General features: G+C 38.2%; 1 protein-coding gene across 1 annotated transcript in view; it reads left to right on the top strand.

Annotated features, from left to right (window-relative positions):
• The window catches only part of DDX10 (DEAD-box helicase 10), a 199,562-nt gene that overhangs the window by 109,003 nt on the left and 67,814 nt on the right, over positions 1-22,745 (top strand). The window contains exons 14-15 of the mRNA XM_004585037.4: positions 11,165-11,284; positions 13,142-13,303. Coding sequence (XP_004585094.2) covers positions 11,165-11,284; positions 13,142-13,303 — 282 coding nt within the window. The remainder of the gene's footprint in view (positions 1-11,164; positions 11,285-13,141; positions 13,304-22,745) is intronic.

Genomic DNA, 22,745 nt, shown 5'->3' with positions numbered 1-22,745 from the left:
GAATCCCTTTTTCCAAAGTAAACCAGATTATATCATGTATTTTGCTCAAAATTTATATTCTTTCCTTTATATTCAGGATGAAACTCACCTCCTTACCATTTTTTTTTTTTAAAGAGTTATTCATTTTATTACAGCCAGATATACACAGAGGAGGAGAGACAGAGAGGAAGATCTTCCGTCCGATGATTCACTCCCCAAGTGAGCCACAATGGGCCGGTGTTGTGCTGATCAGATGCTGGGAACCTGGAACCTCTTCCAGGTTTCCCACGCGGGTGCAGGGTCCCAATGCAATGGGCCGTCCTCAACTGCTTTCTCCAGGCCACAAGCAGGGAGCTGGATGGGAAGTGGAGCTGCTGGGACCAGAACCAGCGCCCATATGGGATCCCGGGGCTTTCAAGGCGAGGACTTTAGCCGCTAGGCCACACCGCCGCCAGGCCCACCTCCTTACCATTTCTTATAAGATTTTACATAGTCCAGAATCTTCCTGTCGGTGTGATTTCCGTTAGCACTTTCTACATTGCTTTAGGTAATTTGAGGGTTTTGTGTTCTTGAAAACAAAATCTTTTGTGTTCATGGTCTTTGCTTAGAACTATTTGTTTAGATTTTTGCCTGACCTCCTCCTTGTTGTGTTTTTAGATCTTTGCTTAGGTGTCTGTATATCATCTGTATAGTGCCTTTTTTCTTTCATTTGAGTCTCCCTAACATATTCATTTGTGTTTTTGTTTTTGTGCTGGAATGAACTCTCTTGGATCCCAAGTATGGATGATACTTGAAATATAGAGGATAGTGTTTGCTGAACAAATTTCTGAATTTCCTCTTTTTTAAAATTTACATTCCTCTTAATCCCATAAGGAATTTGAAGCAGCTTAAAAATACTTTTAAATGTATTTAAATCAGGGCATGCAAAATGCAGATAGAATAGAAAGGTCTGGTGAGAAATTTAATATGCGGTGTTTTACATGGTTCTTAAATATGGATCAGGAATTGGGCTGTGAAATGTTGACTGCCAGAGAATGAAAAGAGAAATACTTTCTTTGTAGGAAAGACGTACTCTTCCAATCTGCAGACCTATAGCTTTCCTTAGTGCTCTCAGTAGCGTTGCTAGAGTAACAGTGAATTTTATACAGATGTGTTTAATAGCTACATTTGAAAGAAAACCTGAGAGATGATATCATGATGAGGCTCAGGGAAGCCTGATCACTGATCAGATTCTTTTTGTTTCAACTCTGTCTTGCCTCCTGCCACCAATTACATGTTTGTTTCTTTTAGCAGAGTAGAGCTTATTGTGCAACTCTCTTCTAAGTTGAAGCTGTTCAGTCCTTGACTCATGGTTAGACATAGAACAGCTGACAATAGTGACAGTTTATTCAGGTTACTTATGATGGTTTGTGATCTTTAGTGAGTTTTGACATCTGGCATCTAAGTTTATGAAGTAATTACTTGAAGTATGAATGAGTTTCGTAATATTTTCACTGGAAATATTATTATGCTAATGGAGAATTGATTGCATTTTACTAGGAAAAATCGCTTTCAGTTGAAATTGTCCATGTGTTTAGAGCTCTTGAACGTATTGAAACTAGTTTTAAGTAAATTTGTACTTGGATCATTTATGTTCCAGGAGATGTTCCCTCATCTTACCCCTTAATTTAGTATTTGTTTTGTAACTTAGATGTTATTTTGTTTTATTAGAATGGGTGGGGAAAGAATAGCAATTATTTTGTATCCCATTAGTGTCTGTTCAAAAAATTGTCAAAGTTTGCTGTTACTTTAATTAGTTTCCTATCAACTAGGGTTGATAGTTTGCTTGGGCTGTGAGGGTGTAAATGATTTGGCGTTGGGTATAATGTTTTTGTAATGCATCACTGATTGGAAAAGGAGTTTGTTCTCATTGAGCTTTTCTCTCCTGTGTTCCTTCCTTTCTTGTGATTTTGTTTATCGTTGTCTTCTTTTATCACTATTACTGTCTTAGTTCTGCACAGCTGTCCTTTCTCCTGTCTGTCTTGTTTTGTACCTGCTTTCTTTTGGCCGATGGTTGTCCTTGAAGCTTGTCACAAACCTGTGATTACCTTTCCCATTCTCTCCCCATCACCTTTCCCCCATTTGATTGTACCTCTATCTATAATTGCTATTGTCTTTTTCTTGGAGTGACGTAATGAAGTACAATTTTGTTTTCTTCCCTTTGTAGAACTCTGGAAAGCAATACTAGAACTTGAAAAAAATAATAGATTGATATTTCAGTCATTATTAATTGCTTATTTCACTTGGAAATGACTTTTTAAGTATAAGGATTAGTTGTTCTTATTGTTTTCTATTGGCCTAATTCTCTTAAAAATGTACAAGAAAAGTAGAAATGTATGTTTTAGTAAAACATGTTTTCTTTAGTGAATTCTTTGTCAGAGAATTAAAATGATCAAGTAGAGATTATATGTCTTTTTCTGACGGGAAACTATAGGCTGCAGTACTGGAGAAGAAAACCAGATCTTCCCACATGCACTGTTTCTAGAGTTTATTTTAAATAACTAGAAGTGTGGAGTCTGGAGAAGAGTACTGGCATCAAAGTGGTAGAGTACAAATTTTGGCGTTTGTTAGATGTCTGCTGCCTCCATCTGTTTAAGTTGAATAAGTGTTTCATTACCTGTGAGAGAAGTAGGCAATCCCTCAGAAAAGGTGGTTGTGATGTGTAACTGAAATATAGGAAATCTGGTAGAGTGTCAAGCAAGTACCATCTATAATTACTGTTTTAGAGAGAAATTTAGTGACTTCTCAATTTGTCTGTTAGGCCCCATCTGGATTGTTGCTTGTCTTACATCAGAATTTAGGACATATGTACAATGTCATATGGCATGGATTCAGGAATAGGCTTTATTGATGAAAAGAACCATTTACAAAGGGGCATGGCAGAATTTTGGCATTCTGCTAAACACAGCAGATAGTTTTTATTCCAGTTGAGGTATTACGTTGATAGTGTGTAACAGAACTATTAACAGACCAAACTTGTCAGTAATTATACAATCATGAAAACTGAGCTTCATTAGTCATTAGTGGTATGTTTGCTGTAGAGATTGGAAGGTTGGTATGACCGTGTCCATATCATTAGAGAATTGAGTGTCTTTAAGGGATGAAGTGGAAGGATCTCTTAAAAGTAAGTATAAGAAATATCACAAGAAATATCATCAAATTGCTGCCAGTAAAAGATGCCAAGAAGTCTCAAAAGATAGCTAGAGGTGAAACCTAACCTAAATCTTCTTTTTTTGTTTAAGATTTATTTATTTTTATCGCCAAGTCAGACATATATAGAGAGGAGAAGAAACAGAAATATCTGCCATCCAAAGATTCAGTCCCCAAATGACTGCAGTGGCCAGTGCTACGCCGATCTGGCCTGGAGCCAGGAGGTCTTCCGGGTCTCCCACACAGGTGCAGGGTCCCAGGGCTTTGGGCCATCCTCGACTGCTTTCCCAGGCCACAAGCAGGGAGCTGGATGGGAAGTGTAGCTGCCAGGATTAGAACCGGTGCCCATATGCAATCCTGGCGCGTTCAAGGCGAGGACTTTAGCTGCTAGGCCACTGCACCAGGTCCCCTAAATCTTCTCTTGCAGAAGGGATTTTAAGCTTAATGAAAGCTCCTACATTTTCTAGCTGTGGTTCACCTTAGCAGGAAGCTGGAATGGAAAGCTGAGGCAGAATCTGAACCCTAGCAATCCACTGTGGAATGTGGGCATCCCAGTAGGTGTTTCCATGGCTGTATCAAATGCCAATCCCTGGGTTAACTCTTTATGTGGTACGTAGCTGGCATTTTCACATTATAAACTTGACTGTGTATGGTGGTTACCAGTGTGACTTGGACGTGGTTGTGATACTTGTTTTGCTTTCAGTTAAGATATATCCATGTATCCTATGCCTTAGTAACTAAGCCATTATTGAAAAATCTCAAGCATGACAGTAATCACATCGTATCAGTGATGCTTGAAGCACTACTTAAATGTGTTAGCATGTTTACTGAGTTTAGTGTGTATTTTATTATTATAGTTCTTCCTGAAGGTTTTTAGTAATATAGAAATTCTGTTTCTGTCATTTAAGATGTTAACACATGTTCATGTTTGTGTGTACTTTTAAAATTTATGTAAAAGGTTTATTTTGTTTGAAAGCATATTTATAGAGGGAGAAAAGGGGGTAGGGGGGACAGGCAAGCTTCTATCCATTGGTTCACTTGCCAAATGAGCAGACAGCTAGTACTGGACTGGACTGAAGCCAAGAGCTTCTGGATTTCCCACATGAGTGCACAAGTCAAAGTGGTTGAGACAGGCAGGAGTGACCCGGGTTCCGTATGGGATGCTGGCATCGCAGTTGGTGGATTTACACGCCACAGCATTATCCCCTGTGCATAACTACTGGGTCACTTAGTAGCTAGTATTATGAAGGCTTTTGTGGTGAGTGAATGTACAGAAATGCTAACTGGACTTCCAGTTAGTTTGCTTTTCTCATTAGTGATATGTTTCTTAACCAGAACCATAGAAAAATATGCTTTAGTTGATAGTGCCCCACTTCGCAGAAGAAAATTTGATTAAATCAGTGTCTGGTGTCTTAATGCTTAAAATGATTTTGGTTATAGTATAGATAGGTGGTTTTCCCCAAAAGAAATGTATGTGAGTGCCTGTAGTTTGCAGTAGTTGCGTTTATACTTACCTCAGGTTTTTTCACCTAGCTGTTTTTTTAATAATAAAAATAAATCTTTATTAAAATGTAATGATATTCAGGAAGATCACACAGCAAATCCAACTGTATGCTATTGCTAAGAAATACATCTAAACAGAAATATTTGGAACGTTTGAGAAATTTATATCAGGGATACAAACCACAAAGAGAGTAGAAGTGGATATATTAATCTGACTTCACTAGGAATTCAAAACAGTTAACTTAGTTCATTAATTACTAGCTTCTTTTCTGCCTTGTGTAGTCAGTCTGCCTTAACTCTGTTTACTCAAATGGCTATATGAGAAAAATTGGCTTCTTATTTCACGGTGCTGGGGTTTTGCATGTAGCTTATCAAATTAGTTCTTGAAGCATTCCATAGTTGTAAGGGAAAACCAAATTGATATTGCCAATTTTGGAACAAGTTAGAAATGAAATAAATACTGTCAGTTTTTTTTTGAAGCCTGCAAAGAGAGGCAAAAATTTGTTGGGCTCCATTTCTCTAAATTGCTTCCAGCTGCCTACTTCTTAATATGGAAATATTTATTAAAAGTGACAGGTCAAAAATTGGATTCCTAATGTGAAATACGAGTGGTTCCATAATTTTGTTAAAGAGCAGGAAATAGTGGAAAGTTTGCTACTATGGTAGCTCTTTTTTCCCCCTCTTTATCTGGAGGAAAATGGTGTAAAACAGATAGACTCTTGCTAGCCAACAAACTGGACAACTTAAGTGATTGAAAGAAGAGGTGAACAACAAACTGGTGAATAGGGGACTGTGAAATTGTTCCTGTGCATTCCAAAACCTTGCTTGTTTAAAAAGTGGCAGGAATCAGTTAAGATGATACATAATTAAAGATTGATGAATTTGGCTATGAAACTTAGTTGGAATTTAGGCTTTAATAAAGACATACTTCATGAAAACAAAGTCATGAAGAACAAACTTTTTTTATTGTATCTTGATGGAGTCTCAGGGAAAAGAGTTTTTAGGCTGAAATGCCAATTTTTCAGTGAAGAAGCAATTTTTGAAGAAAGGAAGTTAATACTTGCTGTTTAAACATATTTGAGGGTTCGGTGGGGAATTATGTATTTTAAAAATTAGGGCAAACCACAGGGGAAAATGCGTTGGAGATGTATTTGAAAATGATTTTTTATAAGATTTATTTTTATTACAAAGTCAGATATACACAGAGGAGGAGAGACAGAGAGGAAGATCTTCCGTCCGATGATTCACTCCCCAAGTGAGCCGCAACTGGCCGGTACACGCCGATCCGATGCCGGGAACCAGGAACTTCTTCCAGGTCTCCCACATGGGTGCAGGGTCCCAAGGCTTTGGGTCGTCCTCTCCTGCTTTCCCAGGCCACAAGCAGGGAGCTGGATGGGAAGTGGAGTTGCCGGGATTAGAACCGGTGCCCATATGGGATCCCGGCGCGTTCAAGGTGAGGACTTTAGCCGCTAGGCCACGCTGCCGGGCCCTGAAAATGATTTTTTTAAAAAGCTGTTGTTAGGTGGCAGCATTATGATGCAGTAAGTCAAGCTTCTGCCTATGGCACATAGGTTCAAGTCTTGGCTGCTCCGCTTTGGATTTAGCTCGCTTCTTATGACCTGGAACAGCAGTGGAGGGTGGCTCAAGTTGTTGGGCCCATGCACATATGTGAGGGACCTAGAGGAAGCTCCTGGGTCCTGTTTTTGGATCAGCTCAGCCATATGGGTGTGAACCAGCAGATGGAGAATCTCTCTGTGTCTCTTTTTCTCTGTGTTACTCTGCCTTTTAAATAAAAATAAAACAAATCTTTTTTTTAAAAAGGCATTTAGTAATTAAGATGATAGGTATACATGTTCAGGAAAAGAGTTCATTATGTATAAAAAGTACTTTCTGGGTGTACAATTCTGTCTATGACAAAAAAATATATATATATAAACAGTTGGAAACCATTATGCTTAGTGAAATGATCCAGTTCCCTCAGCCATGTGTTACGTATGTTTTCACTGGTTGATGATTACTAATTTATAGAGCACAAAAATATGTAATATATAGGAGTGAAACTGACATCTTGACATTTGTTGCTGTTTCTAGGCCTTGTCTGCTCCTGAGGAGCACTTGTCTTTCTCTTTACCACTGGGAGTTTTTTTCTGCTAGTAGTTTCTCTGGGTCGAAGTAGGCTGTATGAAGGTGGGGAACGTATCTCGAACTGCCAGGTACTTGATGTATACTATGTGGTCTTGTGTGTATTTGACATTCTGCATATTTGCATGAGTGAAGAGTAATTCTGCGAGATTAGAGCAAAGCCACAGCCTATCAAAAAGGTAGAATAAGCACATTTCTTATTCATTTTGACATTTCTGTTCATTCCTTCTTTAGTGGCTTCTCTACTACAAAAATTATCCTTTTCTTAAGAGAAAGGTCACAAATCCCCTTTAAAAACTAAAATGAATCACAAAGTGGGAAAAGTGTACATAACCTCAATTTTCTCATCTGATTTTGGTCATCTCATGAATTTCCATAAAGCTTTTTCCAGCTGGATCCACCTGTCTACAAATATCTGCTGTGCAAAGTTATTTTTCTGATTGATGTTCATTTTATTCTGAGAAGTTTGAATGTCATTGCTTTGTGATTTTTTTCCCTCCTGAACTTTGTCTGGACTTTGTGATTTTATTGTTAAGATTTTTAAAAAAGATTTATATATTTTTATTGGTAAGTAGATTTACACACAAACACACACAAAAAGAGAGAGAGAGGTGTGTTCATATCTTCCATCTGCTGGTTCACTCCCCAAATGGTCACAGTGTCCACAGCAAAGCTGATCTGAAGGCAGGAGTCAGGAGCTTCTTCCAGGTCTCCCACATAGCCATAAGCAGGGACAGGATTACAAGTGGAGTTACCTGGACATGAATTGGTGCCCATATGGAATGCTGTGGCTTGCAGGTGGAGGATTAGTCAGTTGAGGCATTGCACCAGCCTATTGTGAGGAGTTTTCAAGCATACAGAAAGGTTTTGTTACCTGCACTTTGGAGACTGGCATTTTGTTGTTGACACTGATGACTTCAATGCCTGTATCATCCCCTATCTGGGTGCTTTTCTAGTTTCAGCTTCCATGCTTCCAATCCAGATTATTGCAGCTGTGCCTGGGAGTGCAACAGAAGATAGTTTGTACCCTTGCCAACCATGTTGGAGACCCAGATGGAATTCTTAGCTCCTAGGTGTGACTTGGCCCAGATCTGACTATTTTAACCATTTGGGTAATGGATCCATTGATGGGATCTCTCTCGCATATGTGCTCTTTCCATCAAATCAATCAGTATATACTAACACACACACACACACACACACACACACACACACTCTTTTGTATTCCAAAGTTCCTATTCCCATTCATCTTTCCATTTTTTTTTTTTTTTTTTTTTTTTGAACAATGAAACTTCCTAATCCTGACTTTAGTATTCAGGCAGTTTTGCGGGAAATATGCCCAGGCCTTCACAAAGATCTGAAACAATGTCCGCATTCAGTATGTTCGTATTACTGGTTTAAGTGATTGTAACTTACGTGTTGTGGAATTGTTGGATTTATACTTCATAGATGCTCTCAGCTTAAAGTGTTCGATCAGCGTTCTCTTTATAGTTAGATGATATCTGTTGAGACAACAGGTCAACTCCAGATATTGACCTACTTATAAAATCAAGATGATCAAGTAGGGAGTTGGAGATGAAATTGCTGGGCCCAGTGGTTGTTGGTGGCACACTCTAGTAAGCCTCTGGGAGCAGGAGTTGAGGGAGAACTGACTGGGCTGTGGCAAGTGCAGGTGTGATTGATCCCCTGTGCTCACAGGGATCCTACAGGCAGAACTTGATTTAGGTGGAGAGGGGTCCTGCAACCTGGTTTGCTTTGGATTTATGGGTTTTACCACCACACATCTTACCCAGTTACTCTTTGACATGTCGTAAAAAGATGAGGAATGTAGTATTCTCTGAGGAAGAACAACAGTATTTTATTTCAGAGCACATTGGACTACAGGAGTTGGGAAGGATAGGTACAGAAATTTAGGGTTCATGTCACCAGTTGGTAACATTCATCAAGTCCCAGAGTGCCGGAGAGATACAGTATCCCATAGGGTGAAGATATCTAAAACTTAGCCTCTTTTCATGGTGATCCTGGGAGATATATATATAATTAACTATATATATATATATATAGTTAAATTGTTATATATATAGTTGTCACATATTAATCTGTGATGTAGTTAATTTTTTTATAAGCTTTGCAAGGATTATAGATTTTAGTAACTTCTTAAATAGCAATTGGCTTGTCATTAGAGATCTAAATTACTAAGAACTGTAGTTTCACATGTTAAGAAATATGCTGTATTAGTAATGCATAAAAGAATTACTGGTGACAAAAGTTGTTTTATTGGAAAGTTAGATATACAGAGAGGAGCAGAGACAGAGAGGAAGATATTTTGTGCACTGATTCACTCCCCAAGAGGCCTCAATGCTGGAGCTATGATGATCCTAAGCCAGGATCCAGGAACTTCCTCCAGTTCTCCCATGCAGGTGCAGGGTCCCAAGGCTTTGGGCCTTCTTCGACTACTTTCCCAGGCCACAAGCAGGGAGCTGGATGGAAAGCAGGGTTGCCGGAATTAGAACCGGCAGCCATATGGGATCTTGGCATGTTCAAGGAAAGGACTTTAGGCACTAAGCTACCACACCAGGCCCCCAAACAGTTTCTTGTTCTCAAAGCATAGCAATATATATTCACTAGCTCATTTTCATAATAACTATGGTCATTATCTAATAAATAGGTTAGTAACCTGCCACAGAAAATAATATGTTAGTGAATTTTTAGTTTTATATCTATAGGGTTTTAATTTTAGGTATTTCTGTGTATATAATTATCAGTATCTGTTTGTTAAGTGAAGTGTTCTTTTTTACATACTTATTACCATAATGTGATGTCATAACCAGTGTGTATATTCTGTGATTTTGCTTCCCTCCCTTTTTATTTTTCCTTGCATGGTTTCCTGTGGTACAAAATTAAAGATCAGGGCCCGGTGGCGTGGCCTAGTGGCTAGAGTCCTCGCCTTGAAAGCCCCAGGATCCCATATGGGCGCCGGTTCTAATCCCGGCAGCTCCACTTCCCATCCAGCTCCCTGCTTGTGGCCTGGGAAAGCAGTCGAGGAATGGCCCAATGCATTGGGACCCTGCACCCGCGTGGGAGACCCGGAAGAGGTTCCAGGTTCCCGGCATTGGATCGGCACGTACCGGCCCGTTGTGGCTCACTTGGGGAGTGAATCATCGGATGGAAGATCTTCCTCTCTGTCTCTCCTCTGTGTATATCTGGCTGTAATAAAAAATGAATAAATCTTTAAAAAAAAAAATTAAAGATCAGTCAACTAGGAAGCTTGCGATTACCAGAAATTTTGGAAATTGAGCCTTTATGCTGTTGACATGATCTCTTTTTAGCATAAAATCAAAATAAAGTAGGGTATTTGAGACTTATTGAACAATTTTTTGGTATATTTTACAATTTTCATCTGATTTTCTCAACAACCTTTTGACTTAGAACTGTTGTTATCCTTTTGTTGATGACTAAAGCAGAGAGTTTAGTAACACAGCCACACAGCTTATTAAGTTATAGAGCCTTAACTCAAATTTATTTTCTTAACTAGTAACAGTTTCTGCTTTTCCTGTTTACCCATCTGGTGAAGTAATTAATTAATAACACCAGTGCTTATATGCTCAAAAAGAAGCATCCAAGTTCTTCCCAACGGTATTGATTTCTTCTCACCTCTGATCAATGTAGGTTTGGGCTTTCACTCTCCAACTTACATGATTGATTGAGTATTCACTTAAGTAAGCTGTGGCGTTTAATTTTTGATATCTTACTACAGTGGTTTTAGGATTTAGCTGGATTTTGACTGTTCTTTTTTGTTAAGTATTGGTATTCCATCTCATTGTCAGACATAGATTAATTGTTGAGTGTGTTTTCCAGTATTCATATATTAAATTACTAAAAGTAGAGGAAAAATGTTGAGTTGTCAACAACATACTATAATCATTTTCCTTTCAAAATATACATTTTGCTTCTCTAAAGATTTAAATTTGCACTTGGTAATTTAAAATTGCCTTTTTCCTTTTAGCTAAAAGATGCATTTATCTTGTGTTCTTACAACATTACCTTTAATGTTTTTTGCATTCTGCATCATCATGTAGTTTGTTGGGCTTATAAAATCTCAACACAGTTATAGTAACAGAAGAAAACATGAAGGTTTAATATTCATTCTATATGCAATTAAACCCCTCTTGTGTAGTGAGAGGATAGCTAGCCAGTTTAATAATTCTATGACTAGGGTGTGTTTCTGATGCTTCTCATTAGCCAGTGAGAGGTAAGTGCATTCACTTTTGGGAACTGTAGTGCCAGAATTAAATTGTTGAGATAAAGCAGTCATTTTCCTAATCTATGTTTCTGGTATATTCTCACACAGAAGAAAGAACCTACTAAATCAAAAGTCAAGAAAAAAGTGACCAAAGTTGCAGAAGCCAAAAGAGTAATGAAGAGAAATTTCAAAGTGAATAAGAAAATAACTTTTACTGATGATGGGGAGGTAAGAATCTTTGAATATTTGTTTCCCATTGATGATAGATTGTTTCCCTGTGACACACTTGCAGCTCCTTTCACTCGTACTTTAGGCATTTTGTCAATTTTACGGCAGTGGCCAATTTTGTTTTTTTGGCAATAATCTGAAATTACTAATACTTGTGTTGACTGAATAGTCTATATTTGATGGAGGGTGCTTTATTTTTCAATTTTATTTTAATAAAATTTGGGTATTATTTTAAGATCTATAAATCTGAAAAGTAACAGTAAAAATTTGAAGTTGCTAAAATTTAAGAAGTCTATATAAGCAAGTAAAGAACATTTATGAGTTAGTGGAAAAAAGATCAGAATCTGAACAGCAGGTTAAACTAGAATGTATTCATATTAGAACCAATGTTCAATGTGAAATGCATGCCGCTTATTTGCACAGATTATACCAGTTTTTGCCAAGGTCAGTGTATGTCCTCAATCATAAGATATTTCAATATTTGTGTATTTCTGACAAAAGCTGTTCACCACTGTGAACCACACCAAAATTTTTATTTAAAGGATTGATAAAATGCTTCTAGTTTTCAGTCTGCAAAGAGATGGACTTTTCTCCCCTTTATGATAGAAACAGAAATGAGGGATTCTAGTAGCAGGGATTGGTATATGACTTTTTCAAACCATTATTACCCTGCTTTTATAGTTTCACAGTGTTAAGCATAGAAATTGCTGCAACAAACGTCTTTATTTTTCTGTGAAGGGCACAGGTGTCCAGAGATAAAATAATATATTCACATATTATATTAGTCATAAAAGCAAGGATTTTCTTTTATAGATATATATGATTTATTTTTATTTAAAAAACAGATATTTAAAGGGCGAGAAGGAGAAACAGAGAAAGAAAATCCGCCAATCTCTGATTCACTCTGTAAATGGCCACAGTGGCCAAAGCGGAGCTAATCTGAAATGGGGAGCCAGGAGCTTCTTCTGGGTCTTCCAAGAGGATGCAGGGTCCCAAGAAATTTGACTATACTCAGTTGCTTTCTCAGGCCATGAACAGAGAGATGGAATGGAAGTGGAGCAGCTGGTTTATGAACTAGAACTACTATGGGATGCCAGTCCTCCAGGACGGAGGATTAGGTGACTGCACTACTGCGAAGACTTTGAACAAGATCCCCTGACTCCATGTCAGTGTCCGATTTTCTGTGTCACCTTGTTCCTAACCATGTGTAAAGTGTGAAACTGAGTGAAACCCAAGCTGTCCCATTTCCCATTACATTGAATTTTTTCAGTTCTTAGATAAAATATAGGCCAATAAGTGTACCCTTGGTCAGTTTTAGACACATGTTTGATATATGTTAGATACTAAATTTGGCTCTCAGGATACAGGAACAGTATATCCAGCTGCCCTCTTAGAGATTAATAAGAGAATAAATAAGAGGAAAACAATTCAGATTGTTGAAAGAAGTGTTAATGGTACACATCAGATTCATGGTGACCCAAAGAAAGTACATACTAATCAGCTTGCAGATAATTTTGAGGATAGGTTGCCAACAACACTATTGGAGAGCATATTGAAGCATTTGTATTATGCTGTTATCCTCTCCAAATTATATAATGAAATTTTCCTTTATCTGATCTATTTGGGTTATGGCAACATTTCATTTCCTCTAATTGGGTAATTTTTTCTGTGTCTTGCTCACTCTATTTATGAAGTTGGTGAAAATGTTTGAGAATTAAAAGTTGTAAAAAAGTGAGCTTATGCACCATTTCAAAGTCATTTACACCCACACACACCCATGCCATACACATTGTGTTATTTGATGTTCTGTGATATTCCGTGTTACTTGCCTCACACTTAACTCTTTTCTGCGTCTAGTTGGTTCAGCAGTGGCCACAAATGCAGAAGACCATTACACAGGATCCTGAGGAAGATGATGACACGGGTGGTATCAACTTAGACAAAGCGAAGGAAAGGCTTCAGGAAGAGGACAAATTTGACAAAGAAGAATATAGAAAGAAAATAAAGGCAAAACATCGGGTGAGCATCCTATCTTGGATTAATACACCATGAAATTTAGTTATTATCTGTAGATATTTAAGTTGTCAGTAGAGCCAGTAATGTTGGCTTTTGCTGGTTCTCTCTCTCCCTCCCTTTTTTTTTTTTTGCAATTATTTTGTCATTCTCTATTCCGTTTGTTCATTTGCTGGGGTACTCCTTGAACACTGACTGGATTTTGAGAACTTCAGCTAAATCAGGTTTTTTGTTTTGAAGTAACCTAAATAATAGTAATGTTGTTTTTGTTGTATTTTGAAGTAATTATACTTCAAATGTAATTGTCAGAAGAGAGTTCAATGTTCTCCGTTTTTATAATTTGGTATTACTATAATGTTATGAATATGCAGCTGTGGAATACAGAAAATATTTTGGGTTTGGCTTTTTTTCATCCAATTTGTGTGTCTCAGTTATAGTTAGTGATACAGGTGTACCAAGATTCGTTTCACCATTTACCTACTGAAGGTCATTAGTATTTCAAGATTTAACTTAATAGTTATAGTTCTTAACATTTGTTTGATGATAGGTGTACCAGTAAATTGACTGTTGGTTGGGGAGTGAGCCTGAAAGAAATGTTTTTCTAAGCATTTACCCTGTTATTTTTACATTTGGACAAGTTTTCTAAAAATTTTGATTATGGTAACGCTTGTTAGTATTGTTGTCATTCTATTCAATTTCCTAAAAATGGGTACTTCATTAGATACATAAATCAATGAATGAAACAAAGCAGATTTGTAATTTAGAGAACTTTTTGCAACATGCTCTTGAGATACTGAATGATTTCAGGGTGCCAAGCACTAAATCCTGTTGTATTTTACCCTCCCTCCTCCTCCTGCAATTAGCCTTTGTTGTAATCATTACTAATTGCATTTTGAGAAGGGCCCTTAAAATTATTCACTTCATTTGATGTTACATCTTTGTAATGGCTTATTAAAATCTCTGTCCCTTCCCCAGCCCATTTTTTCTTTTTAGTAGAACAATTCTCTTTATTTCAAATTTTGATGCAGTTGATACTACCTTAATGAAAAAGAAAAAGTAGACATTGAAGATAGCTTCAGGTATGAAAATGAATGTTTAGGAAAATGTTGCAGAACGATGAAGAACAAATGAGCCTGAAAAATAACAGGTTGCAATTTTGGGGTATTTGTGTTAGTGAAAGAGCTAAAGATTTTTGGCATTATTCCTTTTAGCATAGTACTTAAATTGAGATTTGGTGTTAATTTTTAAATGTATTTAATGATATTAATAGTTTGCACTTGTCACATTAGAGCCTGAATTCTACTTAGAGTATGTATCCAGTAGAAGGTTGAATTTAAGAATATTAACTGTTTGGTATCTCTGTTGTAGCCAACTGGATTTGGAGGAATTAGACAAAATGAAGACTATCCTTTTATCTTCTCCCCTGTCAAGTGATACTGCTCTTGAAAACTTTAGAAAGTTAATTTCAAATTATCTAGTTGTACAGTCAGTGCAGTGTTGATGTGCCCTAGGTTTAGAAGTAGTAAAATATTTAAAATACATGGCTCCCTGTGTCCTCAGGAAGATTTACGATTAATATATATTGAGTGTGGATGTACTCTCATGGCACAAAAACTGTTTGCACCTCTGTGTTTTAATTAAAATTTTAAGAGTTGGTAATGTATTCACATGGTTGTAAAATCAAGATGTCAAACTTGCTACACTGAGAATCTGCCAGCATCTGTCTTTCTTATTCATACCTCAACCTCTGCAAAAGTATTAATATTTTAAAAAGATTTATCTATTTTTATTGGAAAGTCAGATATACAGAGAAGGAAAGACAGAGAGGAAGATCTTCTGTCTGCTGACTCACTCCCCAAGTGGCCTCAACGACCAGAGCTGAGCCAGTCTGAAGCCAAGAGCCAGGAGCTTTTCCAGGTCTCCCACGTGGGTGAAGAATTCCCAAGGCTTTGGGCCGTCCTTTACTGCTTTCTCAGGCCACAAGCAGGGAGCTGGATGGGAAGCGTGGCCGCCGGGATTAGAACTGGTACCATATGGGATCTCGGCGTGTGCAAGGTGAGGGCTTTAGCTGCTAGGCTACTGTGCTGGTCCTCTACAGCTGTTATTTTTTACATACTTTCTTTATGCAAGCAGGAGTAACCAAAAATACAAATTCTTTTTCTCTTTCTGCCCCCTCCCCAAGTGTTAGCATGTTGTAGATAAATATATACTTAACCATTTTCACTATATTTAAATTTTGAAATCATTTTCCTTGCCTAATGTTACAAATAATATATGCTTGCCCCTGTATATTTATTTGTTTGAGAAACAAAGACAGAGAGACTGAGCTCCCATCTACTAGTTCACTCCAGTCTGCTGGTTCATTCCACAGAGGCCCACATTGGCCATGGGGAGAACTGGGAACACAATCCCGATCTGTCATGTATGTGACAGGAGCCGCCACTTGAGTTGTCACTGCTACGTCCTAGGGTCTTCATTAGCAGCAGCTGAGTATTGAACAAAGACACTCCAGTGGGAGTTGCAAGACTAGATGTTCACCCTAGCATGCAGTTTTTAAGTTGTCTGTCATTGTTTCTCACAAAGGTTAAAAAGAGTAATTTGGGACTGAGAAAGTTGGGAGAAATCTAACTTAGACTTACTATTGCTTCTGAAATAGGTATCTCTATGACAGAGATTACATATAAGTCTTTTAAAAAACAAGTAACTTTCTTTTCTGTAAAATAGCTCTATTCTGTACAAAACAACCCATGGCCTACCTTCTGAAAAAATAGTTTGAAAGTCGTATGTAGACAGCTGGTGCCGTGGTCCAACATCCATGGGCATCTATGTGGATGCCAGTTGGTTTCCTGGATGTTTCACTTCCCATCCAGCTCCCTGCTTGTGGCCTGGGAAGACAGCCCAAGTCCTTGGGACTCTGCACTCATGTGGGAAACCTGGAGGAAGCTGCTGGTTCCTTGCTTCGGATCAGCTCAGCTCTGGCTGTTGCTGCCATTTTTAGAGTGAACCAGCTTATGGAACATCGTTCTATGTGTAAATCTACCTTTCCAATAAAAATAAATAAAAAAATCTTGAAAAAAAAAGAGAAAAAGGCTATGGGTGGTAGTGAACCAGCTCTCCCTATCCTTTAAAAGGAAAAAAAAAAAAAACCAAACAAACAATTATGTAGCCAGCAAAAATCCACAAATTAACTAGAGTAATTCTCTCTAGTCAACCTTAGAGTAAAGGCTACCTGATATTCATGTGATTGGGTTCTTGCATTGTTTTAATCAAAAGGCATTTTTTTTATGCCTTTTTATTGGAAAGGCAGGTTTGCAGGGAGAGAACGATAGAAAGAGAAAGATCTTCCACCTGCAGATTCACTCCCCAAATGGGCACATCAGCCAGAGCTGAGCTAATCAGAAACCAGGAGCTTCTTCCCAGTTTGCCACACAGGTGCAGGACCACAAGGTTTTGGACCATCCTTCTCTGCTTTCACAGGCCACAGGCAGGGAGCTGGATGCGACGCAGAGCCGCTAGGACACAAAACAGTACCCATGTGAAAAACCAGCTTGTAGGAGAAGGATCAGTCAGTTGAACCACTGCACTGGGCACATATTTGTGTGTATTTAGAGAAAATTTACATTTATGAGAACTTTAGAATTCATGTGCTTACAATAGTAATATGCTGAAGATATGCAGATGTTCAGATCCATTATTCATCAGGCTGTCCTGGAATGGGTTTCTGTCCGGTAGACATGTGGAATATTTTCGTAAATGGCAGATTTTTACACGTGGCATCATGTAAAAGTAGTGTTTGGTGGAAGAAGTAGTGTCCTGTAAGGTTGAATTTCTACATTTGGGTTACCAGTCACCAATTTCGACTGCACTGTTTTTTAAAGTTTTGTTTTTGAAAGGCAGAAATCTTTGATCATTTTTTTATTCCCCAGATTTCTGTAACACCCAAGTCTTCACCGGGCCTAAGCCAGGACTCAGGACCTCAGTGTTGGTGTGTGTGGGTAGTAGGGATCCAGCTGCTGCAGCCATCATCTGCTGCTTTCCAGACTGCATAGCATGGGAAACCAAACTGGGAACCAAAACAGAGCTGGGAATTGAACCCAAGTCCTCCTATGTGGGATGGAGGTGCTTTGGCCAATCCCTGCCCCAAGGCTTTCATTTTTTTTTTTTTAATTTGATGAATTAGGAATAAGAAATAGAGGTGAATACAGATGATCAGTTAGATCCTCTGGTTCTGTAGATGTACTTAAGATATGAAAATAAAATTATCATGTACTATTTCCCCTCTTGGCAAGTCAGGTTTTATTTTCTTTTGTCTTGTTTGTTTTGATCATAAATCTTTTTTTCTGTTCTCTTATTTCCCAATAGCTAGTAAAATTTTAAAACAATATTAATATTGCACAGGTTATTTTACTTAATTATGCTGCCTGAATATATTGTTGGTTTTGAAATTATTTTTCATAATTGAGTGTATTAGTATAATGACAGTCTCAGCTTTTCTAGCATATGGTTTTGCCTTGGGCAAATGTAATTATGTTTCCTTTTGGGGCTGTCACTCATAATGTTACATTTATGAAATTCTACTTTGAAGAACAATAGGTTCCCAAAGACTATTGAAAATACTAACCTCAAGTCTAAGCATAGTTTTCTCTTTATGAAGATGGAAGAGAATGAAAAGTTTTGCAAAATATTATGAGTAATTATTGTGACTGAATGAATTTTGCTTGTGAGAGAAAATTCCATGAAACCTATTACATGCTTTTGTATCTCATATGTTTTTTCTAAAATGCCTATAAGTTTTAGAATCTCTAAGTTTTGGAATCCTTTCTCTAGTATGTTCTAAATATTTCATTATGCTAGTTTTGGTTTAAAAGGACAAGATACTTAACATTTAAGCAAGTCTGTTAGGTTCTAATTTGAGCTGGTGTTTGATTCTGCTTTAAAAAAACAAATAGCTTTGAATCATAGTTTATTGTAAGCATTCAGCCTTTTTAAGGTAGGGTTCAGGTAATCATTTTCTTCCTTCCCTGTAACTGCTTAGCAATTCCATTTGGTCGTTTTCAGTCTTTGAGGCCTTCAAGCTTCATTTTTGCCATTGACCATCTGAATCTAGGGTTTTGCCTTATCTACTCATGTGCAACTGTGATTTTCATTTTCTCTGTAGAGCCTTTGAAACATCAAAAATAACAGAACTATAATTTTTGCATATAAAACTATTACTAAATTATATTGCTGTTGCCTAGCAAATCCTTTCTGTGGTAGTGGTCATTTTTAACCTAGGAAGCTTGCTTAAATTTAGGATGATGATATTTGCTATACCAGTTTTCAGTTGAGAGAGGTCACCTGTTGTAAGTTTGTAATCCTGGACTGCTAGGGAAAATAGACAGTACAGTGCTGTTTTGAGTTCTTTTGACTTTAGATAGTTTAGATAGTTAAGAATTAGAGATATTTCATAGAGTTTATATATTTTTGTTATTGTATTAATCATGTTAAATAGGCATAGGATCCAAGTGCTTTAACTAAAATTCATATGATAGTCGAGAAAGAATCAGTAATCAGATATCTTAAATGTAGTGATAACTAGATTGTTGGCAATAACAAATAAGCAGTTACTTAACTGGGTCCTAACCCTTCTCTTCTGTTCCCTTCCCCTTCTCAACCCTTCTCTTCTCCTTCCATCTTTTTTTTTTTTTTTTTTTTTTTTTGGTACTTTGCAGCTATGTTACCTTTCTGAAATCATCAAATATTCCTTTTCTAAAGCGTGACTCTGAAGCCATGAATAATGAAGTGGGAGATAATAGGAATGGAGGATTTTGATGCAGGAATGGCAAATAATAGGAATTACTTAAATTTTCTGTGGAATTTCATTAGTTTCAAATTTAAGAATAAAATAAATGTTAGGATTGGTAGTATAGATGAGAATTGTGTACTAATATTACTTTCTGTTTAATTCATAGCCAAATAGGTAATGGTCCCAGAAATCATTTCTCATTATCTGAAGTGTTTAAGGTATTATTTAAGTCTCGGTTGAGTCACAGAGTCTTATAAAATTTTTACCAAGGTCAGAGTGTTACCATGAGGGGAAGAGGCTCAGCATTGGTTTCTGATTCCAAATTGGATGCCATGCATAAATTCTGTTTGTGTTAGAAGAGGTAAGATTCTCCTCTGTCCCTTCCTATTTTAAGTCCTTCCTATTATGGTACAACGAAATTTATTTAGGGTGAAAAAAAGGCATGCTCTTACATTAAATTTTTCCTGGCTTTATTATTTTTTTCATGATCTTTACATAGTTGATTAGAGCGTAAAGGGTCAAGAGCTACAGGAAAGTGGATAAGACCGTTGTTTCCACATTCTCTTTTTTTCCTTCCTGTGTCTGGGGGGGAAGGTGGGAGATAAAGGGAAAAGCTACACCCAGCCTTCTCACCATTCCAGGGTCCCCAATATGGGGCCTGCTCTGAAGGCATTGCTCAAATGGTTTTTTTTTTTGTTTTTTTAATTGTTAATTATTTTGCATTATGTGACAGTTTCATAGGCTCTGGGAATCCCCCCCCTCCCTCCCCCTCCCCTCCCCCCGGTGGATTCCTCCACCTTGATGCAGTATTACAGTTCAAATTCAATCAAGATTCTTTCATTGCAAACATATACCAAGCATAGAGTCCAGCTACTTATTGTCCAGATTGGTTGAACAGTTTCTTGGGGAGACCTTTTCTGGTCTGAAGTTTGAGCTGGCAGAATATCATCACAGTCAATTAAGAGTCCCAATATAACATCAACAGCAATTTGCAGTGTTATGGAGTTGACATGGTTTTGAGTAACCAGTGTATTAAAAAGAAAAAAAATAAATAAATAAATAAAAAAAAAAAAAGGAAAACAAGTCCTAGCCACAACCTATGATTAGCTCATTGACATTTCAATTTAGTTCATATACAGGACCGGCTGCTCTATACCTTAAAATGGCCATAAGGCACCATTCAGCTGTTTCGTGTCCATTTCATCTTAGTATTTAGCCAGTTGTTGTGTTGAAGTAAAATTTTGCTGATCTTGGCAGATTTTAGGATAATCCAGACTGGCTTGTAACTCTAACAAGATATATGTCAACATTTTAGGTGCAGAACATTTTTTTTTTTTGGGGGGGGGTGTGCAGGAAAATCCTCAACACCATGGTGAGGAGTAAAACTAATCTTTGTGACCCACCCAGCGAGGCATGAGCCAATCCATGCCAGCTCTTTCCTGTCAGATTTCAAGTTCTACTTTCTGTTGTTTATTTATTTTAGGTTTTTTTTTTTTTTTTTTTTTTTAGTTTGTATGATTGTTTGTTTGCTGTGAGGGGTTTTCGAAGCGATCCCGATGGTCATTGTGAGGGAGGGGGGGTCCAGAGGTGGAGCCAGGCTCGGACCAGAGAAAGCTCTCCTCCCTGGTCCCGAAGGACGTTTATTGTTCTTCTGTTTCTGCAGACCACTCAGGGCTTCTGGTTGTCTTTCTGATGACGTTGGTTTCTGCACGGTAGTGTTTGGACTTCTTCCATCCCCTGCGGAAGCTCCGGTTGGGGGTGGGTGACCTCAGAGTACTCGGCCTCCGAGGGCATCCAATTCCCTGTGGCCTCCTTGGCAGTTGGGATATAGTCCTTGTTGCTCGTATTAATAGTTTGTGGTGAAGGTCTGGGAGTCTTCATGGTTGGGATCCAAGCTTCCTCCTTACCACCTGCTCCACTCTGGAGTGCTCCCCTGCTCCACGCACATGACCTCCTGTTAAGAGGTTGTCAGGATCGCACCCGATTCCCCCCTCATGCATTGGTATAGTAGTTTTAGTGTTGTTTAGTGCCGCTTTGAGTCTGTTATCTATGAATTACCAGATTTGATCTTGATAGGCTATATTGTACTTTTTTCTCACTCTTTTTATGGTCCTGAAAGATTTCCCTGCACTCCCCCCCATTACAGGTTAACATAGCGTATTGAGGGTATAGTAGGTTTTACAGATTTTCGATGTAGATCTTAAGTATTCTGACATTAATTGTTGGTTTATAGATTATATCGCCTTATCTTATTGCTCAAATGGTTTTGATAGTTCAACAGTTCTGAATTGCCTTTGGTTTTGAGATAGCTGTCTGGAGACATTCCTGTTCTTGCTCATTAGCTTCCGGCTTCTAATGTCCTTCAGTTAAGCATCTTGGTGTTTAGACTCCCTGTATCTACTGTGAAACAGGAGATAACTACTTAGCATGGCATGGATCTCACTTCTCAACTGTATGGCAGTTGTAAGATGTTTATTTTAGTCTATGGAAACATTTTTAACCTCATGTTCTGATGAGACCTGGGTTGATTGTTAGATTGATGTGAATGATTAGAATCTGGAGTTGTGCAGGGTATAGAGTTTGGCCCTGTATGTATCAAAATGCCCTGAAGAATTAGGCCAGAACTTGCAACGCTCTTGAGAGGGCAGTTCTTGAATGTTTTGCCCATTAATCCTTACCTGGAATCCACCTTATGGCCTGACGTGTGGTAAAATCTGTAAATATTTGAAGCAATTAAGTAGTCTTTCAGTGTTTTCATTTTTGTTCTTCTGTCTTCATATCCTTCCTTGTTATGGATTGGTTTAGAAAGGACCAGTTTTTATACCCAGTCCAGCTGTGTAGAGTAAGTGAGAGACGAAACCGCAGAAGAGAATGGCAGAAATAAGCAGAAGCTTGGCTGGTGTTAAAGGCTTCTGTCTTCCGCCTGGCTGTTTGAGTGGTGAACCACTGGATGTAAGATCTGTCCCTTTTCTTCCCTGTATGTATCTCTGCTTCTCAGATAAATAAATAAGTCTTTTTTCTTATAATCTTACATAGTTGATTAGGGTACAAAGGGTCAAGGGCTACAGGAAAGTGGGTAAGACCATTCGTTCCACACTAATATCATTTTACCCCTGTACCTAGGGAGAGGGGAGAAACAGAGGGAAAAGCCCCACCCAGCTTCCCAGGTCCCCAATGTGGGACATGCCCTGAGGGTCCTGCTCAAGCAATTTTGATAGTTGACAGGTCTGAATTGCTGCCAATCTCGCCGTTCCAAGCATGATAAAATCTCTTCAGAATCCACTGACTGACAGTGTCTTCATGGTTGGGGTTCTGAGATCAGCACTTCAGTCGAAGGGATCTCCAAAGAAACTTTGTCTGGGGTGATCCCCAGACCTGATTCTTGCATGTGCTTGCCAGTATGGAATCTGGCACCATCCCTAGCCCCCATCAGCTTATATGTATGCTGGTCGTTGCAATTGCTGGGTCAGTTCTGTTTCCAGCCCCATCTGCCACGTGAACCGATGGGTGTTACAGTCCAGTCTGATCCTGCTGATCTCAGAACCCCAACTGTTACTGGGAATCACCCAGAATTCATCCCTCACCTACACTCACATTGGCCTTATCCATGGGTTTCCCTAGACAGCAACTACATATCCTAAAAACCCCAAGGCTCACCACTGG

Source organism: Ochotona princeps, chromosome 4 (assembly GCF_030435755.1).
Source record: "Ochotona princeps isolate mOchPri1 chromosome 4, mOchPri1.hap1, whole genome shotgun sequence".
In the NCBI taxonomy this organism is placed as follows: domain Eukaryota; kingdom Metazoa; phylum Chordata; class Mammalia; order Lagomorpha; family Ochotonidae; genus Ochotona; species Ochotona princeps.
The sequence above is the reverse complement of the archived record's forward strand: the minus strand, read 5'-3'. Positions and strand labels throughout refer to the sequence as shown.